This window comes from Tupaia chinensis, unplaced genomic scaffold, assembly GCF_000334495.1.
Source record: "Tupaia chinensis unplaced genomic scaffold, TupChi_1.0 Scaffold000402_1, whole genome shotgun sequence".
Classification (NCBI taxonomy): Eukaryota; Metazoa; Chordata; class Mammalia; order Scandentia; family Tupaiidae; genus Tupaia; species Tupaia belangeri.
Genome location: NW_006159904.1, coordinates 136,594 through 152,851, shown reverse-complemented (window position 1 = coordinate 152,851; position 16,258 = coordinate 136,594). Strand labels below are relative to the sequence as shown.

At 38.1% G+C, this 16,258-nt stretch overlaps 1 protein-coding gene across 1 annotated transcript in view; it reads left to right on the top strand.

The window, feature by feature from the left end:
* Positions 1-15,431, top strand: part of CCDC169 (coiled-coil domain containing 169) — a 68,503-nt gene extending 53,072 nt beyond the window's left edge. Inside the window, exons 7-8 of the mRNA XM_006154169.1 lie at positions 2,443-2,519; positions 15,214-15,431. Coding sequence (XP_006154231.1) covers positions 2,443-2,519; positions 15,214-15,313 — 177 coding nt within the window. The 3' untranslated portion in view covers positions 15,314-15,431. The remainder of the gene's footprint in view (positions 1-2,442; positions 2,520-15,213) is intronic.
* The last annotated feature ends 827 nt before the right edge of the window (positions 15,432-16,258 follow it).

Here is a 16,258-nt window from a genome sequence, read left to right as displayed (position 1 = left end):
TAGTTCTTAATTGATTACTGTTCATGTGGTGCTGCCTCTAAAGCATTAATCAGTTGCATCTCCTATATGCTTAAAAAGGGCCTGTGTAAACTTCTGAGAAGGCACTTAATTGTAATCATCTATTTTTGGTTCCCTGATAGAGCTATGACTTATTTATTTTTGTATCTCAGTGCTTAATGTACTGGGACATATAGTAGATGTTAAATAACATTTGCTGAATGAATGAGTGAATAAATTTCATTTTCTGTTCCAGTGCATCTAAGCCTATCAGTCTTGGCAAGTAATCTGTATCATAACCTCACAGAGAAGAGAGTTTGGGACCAGCAAGTTGTGGCATGGTGATTAAAGCGCTGGACTCCCACATGGCCATCTGTGGTTTGAGTCTTAGACTTGGCAGCTTGCTTTCTCACTTTCTCTCTCATTCTGCTGAGTGCACATGCCCTATAGTAAATTTAAAAAATGATAACAAATAAAATTGAATAAATAATTTTTAAAAAGATTTTTGCTACAGGGCATGTGCATTTCCCAGAGAGACAGAGACAGAGAGACAGAAAGCGAGAAGTCACCCCCCATGGGGTATGACCATGCCACAATCCCTTTTCTGCCACTCTCCTTTTGGGATCTTGGGCATGCATGCACATGCGCCTGGTGTGAGTTTAAGCAGCTGGATCCAGGACTTGAACTGTGGTTGACTATGTGTGAGTCCAGCAATGTAACCATTATGCCACTTGCTGGTCCCCTGAATAAATAATTCTTAAAAAAAGAAAAGAGAGTTCAACAGGTGTGAAATCCAGCTGGCCTTTCTTTTACCTTCAAACTTATCCACATATTTACCCATTATTTCTGTCCTTCCTCCCATCTTAAAGAAAAAGTATGCCAAATTTCTTTCCAAGCCTATCTGTTGCCTCTAGGACTAATTTAATAATTATTTCCTCTTCTATGTTTAATATCTCTTACATTGGTGGAGGCTTATCCTTTGCTTGTAATGTTGTCTGTACCAAAACAAAACAAAAACAAATTTATTTTACCCTGACTCTCCATATAAAACTATTACTTAGCTTTCTTTTGCTCAGTCAAGCTTCGTGAAAAAATGTATAGACTCACTACTTTTGTTTTTCACTCCACGACCTCTTTTCATTTCTCTTCTGACCACATCATACCCTGGCCCAGTTTATCTTCTAATAGCGAAGTGCAATGACTCCCTTCAAGCCTCATGATATTAGAAATGTTGGAGGCATTTTATACTATTGACTAAACTCCTTTCAATAATGCCCACACTATGACAGTATTTTTTTTTTTTTTGAGAGGTTTTTGCTATAGGGTGCGTGTGCTTGCCAGAAAGACAGAGACAGAGAGACAGAAAGTGAGAAATCACCCCTTGGGGGGATGGCCATCCATAATCCCTTTTCTTCCATTCTCCTCTTGGGATCTTGGGCACACCCACACACATATGCCCAGCGTGCATTTAAGCCACCAGGTCCAGGACTCAAATCATGGTCAACTACATGGGAGTCCAGCAACATAGCCATTATGCCATCTGCTGGTCCTGACAGTATTTATTATTACAATTAATTAATTAATTAATTGTGCCATAGGATGCGTTGATTTCTGAAGAGAGACAGAGAAAGAAAGTGAGAAATCACTCTCTGGGGGACTGGCCTTCTCCTCCATTCTATCAGAACTTCAGACATGCACGCACATGCACCTGGCATGTTTTTCAGGTCGCCAGGTCTAGTATTGGAACCAGAGAGTTGGCCTTGTGGGATCCAGTGCCTTAACCACCGTGCTACCTGCTAGCTCATGACAATATTTTTTTCTGAATTTTCTTACTGTTTGATGATTTTCCTAACCCTTAAAAGTTGCTTTCTCAAGTTTATATTATAGCTTTTACTTCTCTATGTGTCCTTAATGAATGATTTAATTCACTCAGTTAGTAGCTTCAGTTGCCATTTAAGGTCATCAACCTCAGTTGTTCCTGAATTGCAGATTTGCGTGACCCAGAGAAATGTCATTTTTTTATATTTTGAAGGAATTTTAAAAGAGACAAAAATTAAAACGTTATCTTGTCTTTCTGTTTCTGCTTCAACATACCTGCAGTATCTTTGTCTTGTCTATCCTAATGGCAAAGTGCATGTATTATGGTATTTAGTGTTTTCTACAAAACCTTTCAATTATCTGTACCACATAAATGATATGGATCTCATAGTTTCTTCAGTATTTATTTTTAAAATTACATGAACTGCGGGACTGAGATAGGAATATTTCAAAAATCCTTAGAAGCTTGATAATACTGGAAAAGGCTAAAATCTTCTGTATTCTTCAGCTTCATTTACGCATGCTTTTAAGGGACCCCCATTATGGAGGAGTTAACTGAGAATTAAACCTCTTATCACTGAAATTAATCATGAAATAAGAGGATAAAAAGTCACATTTTTACTTCAGGTCTCTGGATCATATCAAGTATCTAAAAAGCAACAAATGGATCAACTACCCAAAATGAAAGAGAATCTAATGAAAATGTAAGTCTAGCTCTATCTTTTCTAATTATATTTGCATGTGAATGTTACTGGCAAAACAGGTGTCCATTATTTTTTGGAAAGTTAAACTTCTAGATTTTATAGTATCAAAATAAAATAGCAGATGGTAAGAAAACTTGAAGAATTTCATGATCTCTCATCACAATTTATATTATTATTATTATTTTAGATCCCAGAAATATTTTTGGAACTCAAACATAGGATCTTATTTTTTAAACTAATATGATACTGTATCCAAGGAGAGTGTAAATGGCTCCATTAACAACAATGTAACTACAATTAAAGTGTCAGCCTTAACCTTTTTAAACATTTTTTTAGATTTTTTAGGAGGCGCTTGCATTTGCCAGAAACAGAGAGACAGAAAGCAAGAAATCACCCCCAGGGGGATGGCCACACTACAGTCTCTTCTCCTCCATTCTCCACTTGGGATCTTAGGCATACATGCACACGCACCAAGTGTGAGTTTTAAGTTGCTGGGTCCAGGATTCAAACCGTAGTCAACTATGTGAGAGTCCAGCAACAGAACCATTATGCCATCTGCTGTCCCAGCTTCAACCTTTTTTTTAAAAAAAATTAATTAATTTTTATTTATTTATTATTCTTTTTTAGAAGTTTTTGCTATAGGGCATATGCACTCGCTCGAAAGACAGAGAAATGTAGAGAGACAGATAGCAAGAAATCACTCCCCGGGGGGATGGCCATGCCACAATCTCTTCTCCTCCATTCTCCTCTCAGGATCTTGGGCACGCATGCACACGCACCCAGCGTGAGTTTAAACCACCGGGTCCGGGACTTGAACCATGGTCAACTATGGGAATCCAGCGACATAGCCATTAGCCAACTGCTGGTCCCTCTAGCTTCAACCTTTTAATCAGGAAATATGTTCATTGTAGTGGACACTGAACAATGTAGATTACAGTGCAGTTTAAACCTTGCTTTCTGGGGGGAAGAGGGAGGCAAAAACTAAGATAAGAAAAGAACAGAGGAATATTTTATGAATTTAGGAGGTTATATCTACACACAGTTTTTCTTGATTCCGTACTAAGCACAGATGAATTACTCAGGCAACACTTGTCTTATGTAACCTCATCCCATACAGGAATATATTCATGTGTAACTTAACACTATAAAAAATTAAACCAGGATAAAAGTTAGCTGTAATTAAGAATTCTTTTCAAATATAGGTAAAGACAATAGGCACTCAAGTATATGCAATATAAAATTTCTGTGGTAGATAATAATGATGTAGTAACATTTTGTCCAGTATTTGGCTTGGATGGGTCACAATATATTCTTTCTTGAATATTCATAAATGTTTTCAATTATAATTCATTATCTTTATACTTTTTCATCATTGGAAATAATAATTTTGTTTAAATTCCCCAGAAGGACTGCCTTGTAAAAGAAAAAAAATATATATATACACACACACACACACACACACACACACACGCACACACACACGCACACACCACAGGTCTCTAAGAGCACTCATATTTCAGGGATTCAGTAGAAATGCTCAGTATGCATTTGTATTTATGACTAAGATTTATCACAGCAAAAAGAAGCAAAGCAAAATCAGCGCAGGAGAAATGTACCTGAGATGAAGTCTGAGAAAACTAGGTGTGAGCTTCCAACTGTCCTCTGAGAAGAAGACAAACATAATTCCTCCAGCAATGAGTTGTGACAATAGTTGGAACAACATGAAGTTTTATCTCCTAGAGGAAGTTGTTGGATTCTTTGCACCCAAGATTTTTTTTTCAAATTTTTGCCAGAGGGCATATGCACTCACCAAAGACAGAGGGCACATGCTCTCATCAAAGAGAGACAGAGAGAAGGAGAGAGAAAGTGAAAAAGCACTAAATACACACCTCCAAGAAGGATGGTCATGCCAGTCTTTTCTCCTCCATTTCTCCCTCTCTTCAGGATCTTGAGCACATGTGCCCCCCATGTTTTATAGTCCACTGGATCCAGGACTTGAACCACACAGCCAGCCATGTGGGATCCAGCTGCCTTAAGCACCATGCCACCAGCTGACCCAGTACCCAGTGTTTTTATGGGAGCAAATTATGTAGGCTTTCTCTGCACTGCATGTACTGAAATTCCAGACTCCTAGATGGAAAACTGGTATTCAATATAAACTATTGTTTTTTACAAACTGTAGGTATATGAAGTCATTCTGGTCATTTTGGGAAATTTTTTTTTTATCAGTGTAGGTAACTATTTACTAGTTATGTTCCCAGACACCAGCAAAGGGCCAATCGTGCAAACTATGTTCTGTGTGAAGAGTGTTAACTCTTTTCTGTACAACCACCCTAAGTAATTATTATTTTATTTTTATACTTATCTTCCATTTCATGTCTTTTTAAAGAGACATCACATGTCTTATTCAACATGCTTAAGTAATAAAGGGACAACTATTTTAAAAATAACAAAACTTCATTAATCATATATTAATTCATATACATACAATTACTAGATTATAAGTCTACGAAGGTATTTGGTTTTCTGTTGGACACTGTTGTAGGCTGTACTCTCAGGGAGTAGAATGAACTGGAACAGTACGCAGGAAGTATATTAATGAGCATTCTTAGGATCAGCACCTGTGGGGAAAAGAAAGGAGCCAGGTTTGGGTGGCTGGAATTGGGCTATAGTGTAGCTGTAGTCCTTCACATCACCTGACTCATCTATGACCTGAGCAAGGGGTTTTTTCTCCCTCGGTTGGGATGACCGTAGCCCTTATCCCTGAGGAATCTGAGCCTCTGTTTATCATGTCAGTTCTAGGCCATGGCTAAGGTGCTTGTCCACTTACTGTTGAAATTAGGCAAATTAGTTGTAAAGGACACCTAAGAATTGGGTTGTCAGAAAAGCCATGATGCATTTTTGCATAGAAAAAAATATGTCATGACTTTTCTGACAACCCAGTAGATCACCTAGGTGTCAGACCCATTCCTGTCTGCCCTCTGTGTGGCAGCAGCTGTATGTCATGCTGATGTTCAGACTGTCTGGGGCCCTCTCTGTCATAGGACTGAACAGAGCTCGAGGTACAGGTTCCTAGAGGTGGATGGCATGGTCTGCGGTAGCTCCTTAGTCAGCTCGTTTGTGCCATCCAGCACTGCTCATGCTTGATCCCAGGTGCAGTGCCTGGCATACACTGATATGTAATCATTTTTTAACGAATTCATGAATAAATGAAAGGTAGAAAAATGGGCACAGACCTCTACATTGCAGTAACTATAAGAAGTCCAAATAGCTCAGCTAATAGAAATATTTCTATCTACCATAATCTTCCATATTAGGTATATTTAACTGATATTACCTTAAAATGATTTCTGTGTCTCTGACCAGCACTACAAGTTGGTATCCTTTTGTTGTTGTTGTTGATGATAATTCAGATTTGAGTCACAAAACCAAGTTTTGGTGTTAGGCACCTTACAGAAGAGGGTATCCAAATCACTGACAGACATAAGAAGAGACCATTATTCATCATCATAATGCAAATAAAAATTATGAGATACAACCACAAATTTTAAAAATTAGTGATTCTAAGTGTTATCAAGGATGTGGAGGAAGTGAGGACTCTCATACATTGCTGGTAGGAATATAAATTTATATAACCACTTTGGATTACTGTTTAGAATTCCTTTCTTTAAAAAAAATTTTAAAAACAGGTGGGAACCAGCAGTTAGTGTAATGGCTATGCCACTGGACTCCCACATAGTCGACCGCAGTTCGCGTCCCGGACCTGGTGGCTTAAAACTCACGCTGGGCGCGTGTGCGTGCATGCCCAAGATCCCTAGAGGAGAATGGAGGAGAAGGGATTGCGGCGTGACCATCCCCCCTGGGGGGTGATTTCTCGCTTTCTGTCTCTATGTCTCTCTCTGTCTGTCTGGCGAGCGCATACCCCCTATAGTGAAAAAAAAAAAAAAACTCTCAAAAAAAAAAATGTAAAAAACAGGGGTCCACCAGGTGGCGTGGTGGTTAAGGTGCTAGACACTCCTGCAGTGTGGTGATTAAGGTGCTGGACACTCCCACATTGCAAACCACGGTTCAAGTCCTGGACCTGGTGGCTTACTTTCTCCCTCTCTCTCTGTCTCTCTTTCTGGTCAAATTAAAATAAATGAGTGAAGGGAACTAGCAGTTAGCGTAATGGCTATTCGCTGGACTCCCACGTAGTCGACCGCGGTTCGCGTCCCGGACCTGGTGGCTTAAAACTCATGCCAGGCGCGTGTGCGTGCATGCCCAAGATCCCGAGAGGAGAATGGAGGAGAAGGGATTGCGGTGTGGCCATCCCCCCTGGGGGGTGATTTCTCGCTTTCTGTCTCTATGTCTCTCTTTGTCTGTCTGGCGAGCGCATGCACCCTATAGCGAAAACCTCTCCCAAAAAATAAATAAATAATAAAATAAATGAGTGAAGAAATAAAATTAAATAAATAATTCTGTAAATTTTTTTAAAAAAATTATTTACTTAACTTTATTATTATTATTATTATTTTCTTTTAAATTTGCTATAGAGCACCCACACTCACCAGGGAGAGAGAGAGAGAAAATGAGAAAATAAACTGTCAGATCCAGGACTCAAACTATGGTTAGCCATGTGGGAATTCAGCATCTTAACCACCACACCACCTGCTGGCCCCTAGAAGTCCTTTCTATATTTAGCAGATTATACACCTTCTCTATGACATGATAGTTCTAGTTACATGGCTAAAGAATTGTGCTTAACATTTATACCAAAGACCCTATAAGAGTCTTCAGGGCCAGCCAGTGGCCTGGTGGTTAAGGCAGCTAGATCCCACATGAGCAATTGCATGGTTTTGAATCCCAGACTTGGTGGCTTAAAAAACATGCTAGGTGTGTATGTTCAGGTGTCCAGAATCCTGACAAGAGGGAAAATTACATAAAAGAGAAGGGATTCCAACAAGACCATTCTCCATGGGGCGTGCTTTCTCACTGCTTCTCCTCTACCCCATCCCTGTCTCTTTCTGATGACCGTACACACATTCTGGAAAAAAAAATCTTCATAAGAGCTTTATTCATAACCATCTCCAAACTGAAATAACTTAAATGTCCATTAATAATAGAATGGTTAAAAGATTTTAAGATCATACACACATGCACACACATGTATAATATACATATGATCTATACATATAAAATAGCAATGAAAACAAACTATAGCTCATACAAAATTAGTACTACTTCTCACAGTGCTGGGAAGAGGTTAGACGTGAAACAATACATACGACATGATTCCATTTATATAATGTTTGAAGACAGTTAAAACCAAACCATGGTATCCAAGGATAGGATAGTAATTGCCTGTGGGAAGGAGAGAGGAACAATAATTGGGAGGGACATGAGAGGATCATCTAGTATGATGGCCATATTTATTGAATATTCATGTGACAGTTACATGAATATTTGCTTTATTATAATCATGAAGCTGTACATTTATGTTTGTTTACTTTTCTAGGTATTGTACCTAAAACAATATATTTTTTTAAAGGTTTTTGTCATAGGGCACATATGCTCACAGGAGAGAGACAGTGAAAGGGAAAGTGAGACACCACCCCTCCAGGGGGATGGCATGCTGCAATCCCTTCTTCTCCATTCTCTTGGGATTTTGGACATGCACACACATGTGCCTGGCATAATGTTCAAGCAACCAGGTCTGGGACTCAAATTACAGTTGTCCATGTGGGAATCCTGTGCCCCAACCACTCTGCTCCCTGCTCGCTCCCTAAAACAATGTTTAAAAAAATCAAATTTCAGTGTTTATTAATGTTTGCTTTGGTTGATATTCTCTTGTGTGCTAATGTTAAAATATTGACTTGTACTCTTTAAAAATATTCAGAATAAATCAGAGCATTAGAAAATACCTATTTACAGTTGGACAGTGGCGTGGTGGTTAAGGACACTGGATCCTACATGGGTGACCATGCAGTTGAAGTCCTGGATCTGGCGGCCTGAAGAACTCATCATGTGTGTGTACATATATGCCCAAAATCCTGATAGGAGGGAGAAAGGGAGAAGAGAGACTATTGTGTGACCATCTCCCCAGGAGGTCCTTTCTTACTTTCTGTCTTTCTCTGGCAGATACATGCAATCTAGAGCAAAATTTTCTTAAAAAGAAAATAAAGTACTTACTTAAATGTGTAATTATATTAAAAATCTGTCAAAGAGCAACAATGCCTAATTGAATACTAACTATTATATTCCCACTTTGAGGATCTTGGTCACAGATGAACAAAATCTTTTTTTAAGAGAGAGGGGTTTTGCTATAGGGCACATGTGCTTGCCAGAAATAGACACAAAGTGAGAAATCACCCTCCCCCCCACCCCCGGGGGTATCACCACATCACATCACAATCTCCTCTTCCTTGTTCTCCTCTCGGGATTTCGGGCATGCATGCACATGGCCAGTGTGAGTTTTAAGCCACTGGATCCAGACTCAAACTGCGGTGACTGCATGGGAGTACAGTGACAACCATTATGTCATCTGCTGGTCTCTAAACAAGATCTTTATGCCATATTGAAAAATATATTCTAGAGATCCTTGCATATTACTAATTTGATTTTTTTTTGAAAAAGGGTTTGCAAGATAAAATATAGTCTCTATAGGATGAGTTTTGAAAGTTGCTACAAAATTCTAGACAAATAGGTAACTTCTTTGTCTGTGATTCCTGGCATGTATTAACTATGAAAAATAAAAGTCTTGTAAGTAAGAAGATGATGGCTGATCACACAACGGTGGTTCCTAAAAGTAGCAAACTACAAAATTTTTCTCTTTGGTGTACATCCTCCTTTCTTTTTCTATTTATGAAGAATTTTAGAATGATTAAAGGCCCAAAGAAAGAAAATAACAAAGCAGTCCTTATTCTTCTGGAATAAAAGGCCCTGAAAAGATTAATTCTGGTAATCATTCAGAGATAGATTATAGCCTAGCTGCAATGGTGCAGACAGTGGGACACTGCTGCATGATGCTGGAGCCATATGGGAGGCCCATGTTTGAATCCTTGGTGGGTCTGGGTATGCCAGGTACACCCACGGATGCACCCTTGATCTTGGCTGTCTAGAAGGCTGTGAGGAGATAGCAACATAGCAGGATCCTGTTGAGGGTTCTTCTCTATCTTGCTTTTATTTATAAATAAACTTAAACAAAGAAGATATTGTTAGGAGAACTTCTTTTTGATAAAAGAAAAAGCAGCTAGAGTAGAGAAAACACAACTGAAATATCCAACATTAGGAGATTAATTCAGTAACTTATGATGATATCATAAAGTTGCAAAAATTACATTCTAGGAGAATACATAATGGATAGAAAAACACTTATTTACAATAGCAAATAAAAATATAATAAAACAGTATAGTGTAAAATTATAAAATAGGTTATAGGTTATTGGGGCCAGCAGGTGGTGTGGTGGTTAAGGGCGCTGGACTCTCACATGGCTGAATGAAGTTCAAGTCCTAGACCTGGAGGCTTGCTTTCTCACTTTCTCTCTCTCTCTCTCTCACTCTGTCCCTCTCTGGTCAAATTAAAATAAATAAATAATGATAAATAAAGTAATTCTTAAAAAATAGATTATAGGTTATTTATGCTTTTTAGTATTTTCTATAACAATATGTGTATTTTATAATTATTTTAAATTACTTTATATTAAAACAAAAAACAAGAGAAAATAATTTATGTATCATATAGACTATGGATGTTCTCAATTAAAAATAATAGTATAGGGACCAGCAGGTAGCATGGTGGTTAAGACTCTGGACTCCCATATGACTGACCTCCATTCCAGTACCAGAACTGTTGGCTTGAAAAATCACATTGGGCACATGTGTGTGTGTGTGTGTGTGTGTGTATACGTGCCCCAGATCCCAGGAGGAGAACAGAGAAGGGATTGAAGTATGGCCATGCCACCCCCCAAGGGTTGATTTCTCACTTTCCCTCTCTCTGTCTCCCTGTCTTTCTCTAGTGAGGGCTCATAGCCTATGACAAAAGCTTAAATACAAATAAACAAACAAAAAGCCTGTAAATGTTTGTATTTTTAAAAAACAGTGAGAAGCAAGGTGATACATGAAAATTTGCAATGGCAGGCACAGGTCGTGGGCCATAGGGTCAGCACACCAAAGGGGCCCTCTAGCTGATTTAAGCTACTCACAGGGGCATTGGAGTCCCTGCCATCATGGCCAGTTAGTCACAAGGGATTCAGCAGTTGCCAAGAAGCAGATTTCAAGAAGGTGTCTGAGGCCAGCAAGCAAAAGAACCGGAGCTCGACACAGGCCAAAACTGAACCAGTATTGCCCTCAGAAGGAGAAAGAACTCAAGACCAAGGAAGTCGCACCTCTGGAATCCCATGGTAATTGCACTGCTAAAGTGGAGGAGACTCAGGAGCAGATGACCATCCTCCAGACCTACTTCTGACAGGACAGGGAAAAAGTCTTGGATCACCCACCTTTGTGACATCCAGCCAGGAATGCATGAAAACTACCACATAAAAGGATAGGAGAAGAACAAAATGCCTGTCCTATGGATTGGTGTTTTATATGCCCTAGTGGAATATGAAGCTTTAGCAGATCTCCAGTTATAGTCTTGCAAAGGCATTACATTATTTATTATACAGCAAATCCCATCACTTTTTTCAGAGTGAAAATCTAGCTTCTTGTACAAAGTTACAACTTATCCAAAGATTTCATCTTTTTACCTTGAGTTTTTTAGAAGTTTAATGGGTGGGGCCAGCAGATGGCATGGTGGTTAAGGGCACTGGACTCCCACATGGCTGACTGGTTCCAGTCCCAGACCTTGTGGCTTGCTTTCTCACTTTTCCTTTCTTTTTCTCTCTCTTTCTGTCTCTCACTTTGTCCATCTCTGGTCAAATTTAAATAAATAAAATTTAAAAAGTTAAATAAAATAGCTCTTAAGAAAATTAATTAATTGGTGTACATTTTCTTATACCTTTAGCTCAAGCAACACATATATCAATGTTAATTTTTTCTTCCTTATCTCTAGTGAAAAAAAGAAATTCTTTCAAGAAAGAAAGGGATTAAATCATCTTTTCCCCCTAATACTTTCTTAAAGGTCAGAGGCTTTATCTATGAAAAAGTAGTAAATAGTTACTTGTAACCTGTGTGAAGCTGCAGCCAGCCTACCCACCTGCAGAAAGATTAAATTGGATCCCTATCTCTCACTACTAACAAAAATCAACTCAAAATGGATCAAAAATTTAAAACTAAGATATCAAAAAATCAAACTATAAAACTCAAAACTTCTGGTGGAAAACACAGTGGAAACTCTTGGAGACATCAGAGTAGGCAAAAACTTCTTAAATAAGAGTCCCAAAGCACAGGCTATAATCCCCCAAATAGACAAAATAGACAAATAGGATTACATCAAGCTTAAAAAGTTTCTGCACAGCAAAAGAAACAATAATTAGAGTGAATCGACACCCCTTGGAATGGGAGAATATATTTGCAAATTATGCCTCATATAAGGGACTAATAACCAGAATATACAGGGAACTCAAGCAACTTAAGACAATAAAAAAACAAAAACCCAATTTAAAGATAGGCAAATGAGGTGAGTAGACAACTCTACAAGGAAGACTTATGAACAGCCAAAAAGCATATGAAAAAATGTTCAATATCATTTATCGTAAGGGAGATGCAAATCAAAACCACAATGAGTTACCATCCAACCCCAGTCAGAATGACTAAGATTAAAAAAATAAAGAATGATATGTGCTGGTGAGACTGTGGTGAAGAGATCTTTCCTACGCTATTGGTGGGATGTGAATTAGTACAGCCACTGTGAGAACAATATGGAGGTTCTTCAAAGGCCTGCAAATTACCATATGATCCAGCAATTACACTTTGTTGGATCTACCCAAAGGATAGGAATGTACTCAGTCAGAAAAAACTTGCACATCCATGTTTATTGCAGCTTTAGTCACAATTGCTAAACCATAGAACCAACCCAAATGTCCATGAACAGATGAATGGATTGAAAAAGTATGGCACATGTACACTACAGAATACTACCCAGCCTTAAAAAACAATGAGATTCTGGTATCTGATAGAAAGTGGACAAATATGAATAATTTACTGCTAAGTGAAGCAAGTCAGACTGAAAGAAAGGCCTTGCATACACTCAATATATACTAACTATCAGCACTCCATGGTAGAAGTTGAGAGATTGGAGGTAATAAAGGCATGGAGAGGGATGAGCAGTTAGCGTAATGGCTACGTCACTGAACTCCCATATAGTCGACTATGGTTCGAGTCCTGGACCCGGTGGCTTAAACTCACACTGGACGAATGTGTGTGTATGTCCAAGATCCAGAGAGGAGTAGAGAGGAGAGGAGACTGCTGCATGGCCATCCGCCCTGGGGGGTGATTTCTCACTTTCTGTCTCTCTGTCTTTCTCTTTCTGGCGAGCGCACGTGCCCTATAGCAAAAACCTCTCTGAAAAAAGAAAAAGAAAAATAAAGGCATGGAGAGCACCTGCGGATACTAGAGACATTGTGGGAGGAGGGTTGGAAATGGGGGAGGGCTAGAGGGAGGGAATCAAGGGGGAAAAAGAAGCAAATCATTTAAGGAATGCAAAAATAGAAAATTATCTGTTGATAATGTGTTTGGTAATATCTTTGACTGGACTAATGTACAGTGTATTCATGATGGGAAATTTCATTTGGTATGCTATAATGATATACAGTGATTGAGTGTAAAAAAAAATAGATAAATAAATGGAAAAGAAATAGTCCATTCCAGCTAAGGGTTAGAATAATGACTACTAGTATAATCATTTGGGCTGTTTTTAGTTTATTTTAATTAAAATAGATGAAAATTCTAGATGATAGAATTTTCCATTTTATTACTCGGTATACTGCTAATTGTTTAAAAATAAAAGACTCTTTGTCATGAAAAAAATTTACACTAGTTTTGGAGTAGATAGACAAAAATCCATTTTGCCTCCACTAATTATTATTAAATAAGACTTTATTATAGGTAACTTGTCAGAGTCAGTTTATTCATCTATAAAATGGGGATGATGAAACATAAACTGAATGATATCAAAATTAGAGATTACTGAAAAATTTCTAGTTTAATAAATATTTGTTATTACCATTATTCTCCAACATATAGTATATAGTATAGTATATAAAGAATCAGTAAAGCAAAAAGTATTAATTTGTGAGGAGAGAACAATACATATGACAAAAATTGGAAACTGCGAGTGACAAATCTACAACACTTCTATGCCAACAGGGTCTTAAGGATTTAGGCACTACCATTTATTTAAAATCACAAATTCTGAGGAGAGTGAATTGTTTTCCCAACTTTGTTGACTGACTAATACTGTATGCACATTTAACTAAAACGACTTATTAAACAATACCCTTAATATGTGGTGTGTGATGCATGCTATTTCCTTTTCTGCTCTATTTATTAAGTTGTTGGAAAAATCATCATGTATTTTTTCTATGTTTTTCTGTGCAAAAATGCATCATGACTTTTCCGACAACTGAATATTTTTATATTGCTATTGTAATTTGGTAAATCAATCCACTAATCAATTGTATTCAGCAGTTTGAAAACACTCAGCTCTAAAAGACATCTTACATGTTTTAAGAGAGAAGTATTTTAGCTTCCTACATGGTTGGCTCTGCTGTTAGAGTCCTAGGCCCAGCAGCTTGAAAACTATACCAAGTGCATGTTCATATGTCTGCAAAATCCCAAGAGGAGAATGGAAGAGGGATTGTGGTGTGGCCATACCCCCGAGGGGGGGTGGTGATTTTCCACTTTCCCCCCTCTCTTTGTGTGTATCTCTCTCCAGTGAGCCTACATACTCTATGGCAAACAAATGGACTTTTTTTTTTTAAGAGAGATTTTTGCTATAGCGCATGTGCAGTCACCAGAGAGACAGAGAGAAACAGAGAGACAGCAAGCAAGAAATCACCCCCCCGGGGGGATGGCCGCACCACAATCCCTTCTCCTCTATTCTCCTTTTGGGGTTTTCAGCACACACACACACACTCACCCTTTGTGATTTTTAAACCACCGGGTTGGAGGCTTGAACCCCAGACAACTATGTGGGACTTCAGTGACATAACTGTTACACCATCTGCTGGTCCTAGCAAAAAATATTTTTAAAAGAGAGAGAGAGAGAGAGAGCGCGCGAGAGAGAACCAGTAGAAAAGTAAAGAGGAAACGGGTAAGAATGATCGGAACCAACTTTTTCAAAACTCTTGTATTAGCCTGAGAAGCCTCTGTACTCAAACTTGAGTTCTTGTAAACAAATCACAATCTCACTTGGGAAAACAAACCACAGCCTCACTGGGGAGTCTGCTTTGCTACCAAATTGGTGAGTCATAGCTAATCACAGCAGACAAGCTTCGGTCAATCACAGACAGCCCACCATATAAACTGTGTTTATGCAGGCAAATACCAAGTTGTAACCAAACCAGCTGCTTCTGTACCTCATCTCCCCCACTTTAGTTTCTTATATCACTTCCTTCTCATGCCCATAAAAGTTATTGGACCATGTGGCATTTTGGAGTTTCTCAGAAGCCATTCTGAGGGCTGCCTGATTTGCAAACCGTTCTCCCTATGTGGTATATGTTTTTTGTTATAAACAATAGCGACTGAAAAATCATGATTAGTACTTATTTTATTTCAGGGGAAGATATAATCCAGTTAATCAGAAGACGGTGAATGCCAAGCGAGTACCAGTGAAAAAGATGACAAGATCAAACCATCTTCCAAAACTCAATCCATGATTCAAGAACTGAATGGATTTCTATTTTTTCCTTTTTTTTTTCCTCATCTGTAATAACCAGCTTGTTGAAATTAATGTTCAACACATTTTTCAGGGGGATGGAAAAGATAAGAAAGCTGCCAAACTTCCTTATCTCTTCTTCTAGAAGTTTACTTTTTTTGTCTTTGTGAAAGTAATTTTTTCTAGTGACCTTAAAATATCTAATGTAAGTGCTTGTGATTTAAAAAAATTTCCTAGGAAAGCTGAAGGTTTGCATCATTAACTTGCTTTTAAAGATATATCTATGATTTGCTCTTATAATAACATTGCTATTGTATTTGGTTTCTAGGTGGATGTTAAACATGTGAGTTCATAAAAGCTGTTTGCTGTTTCTAGCTATATCATACTCAATTTTCCTAACCCAAGGTTTAAACAAAGTTGCAAATCAAATTCATTTCAAATTTTGGCTTGAAATATGGCATTGTGGAAACAACCTTTATTCCTGAATCAGCTTATTTATAGTCCCCACTCTTCCATGAACTTAGAAGTTCTCAGGTAAATCCGTCCACCTTGTCTTTATTTCCTAAGCCTATAAGATGACAGAGGCAAAGTCTGATTTCTACCATTTTGGAAAACTAATATTTAATCACAAGGTCCTGCCTCTAGCACGATTCAAGAACTGGTGATGAACATTCAAGAACATTTTTGATGTATATTATTATAATTCATGGTGATAGCCTAGTCTTTGGACCAAATTTTGCAAGAGTTCCTAATACCCAAGTCTGGCAGTAGATAGGATGAGGATAAGAGAAAGGGCTCTTTTGAGGATTTGTAAAATTTATTCAACGTTTCTATTCATGTGTAAACTTTTCATCATTTAAATGGTTTTGGTAACTCTTGCTTAGGTCTGGAACGTGTGTGTGTACATATATTTGAGTCATTGGAAAAGTCATTATGTATTTTTTTA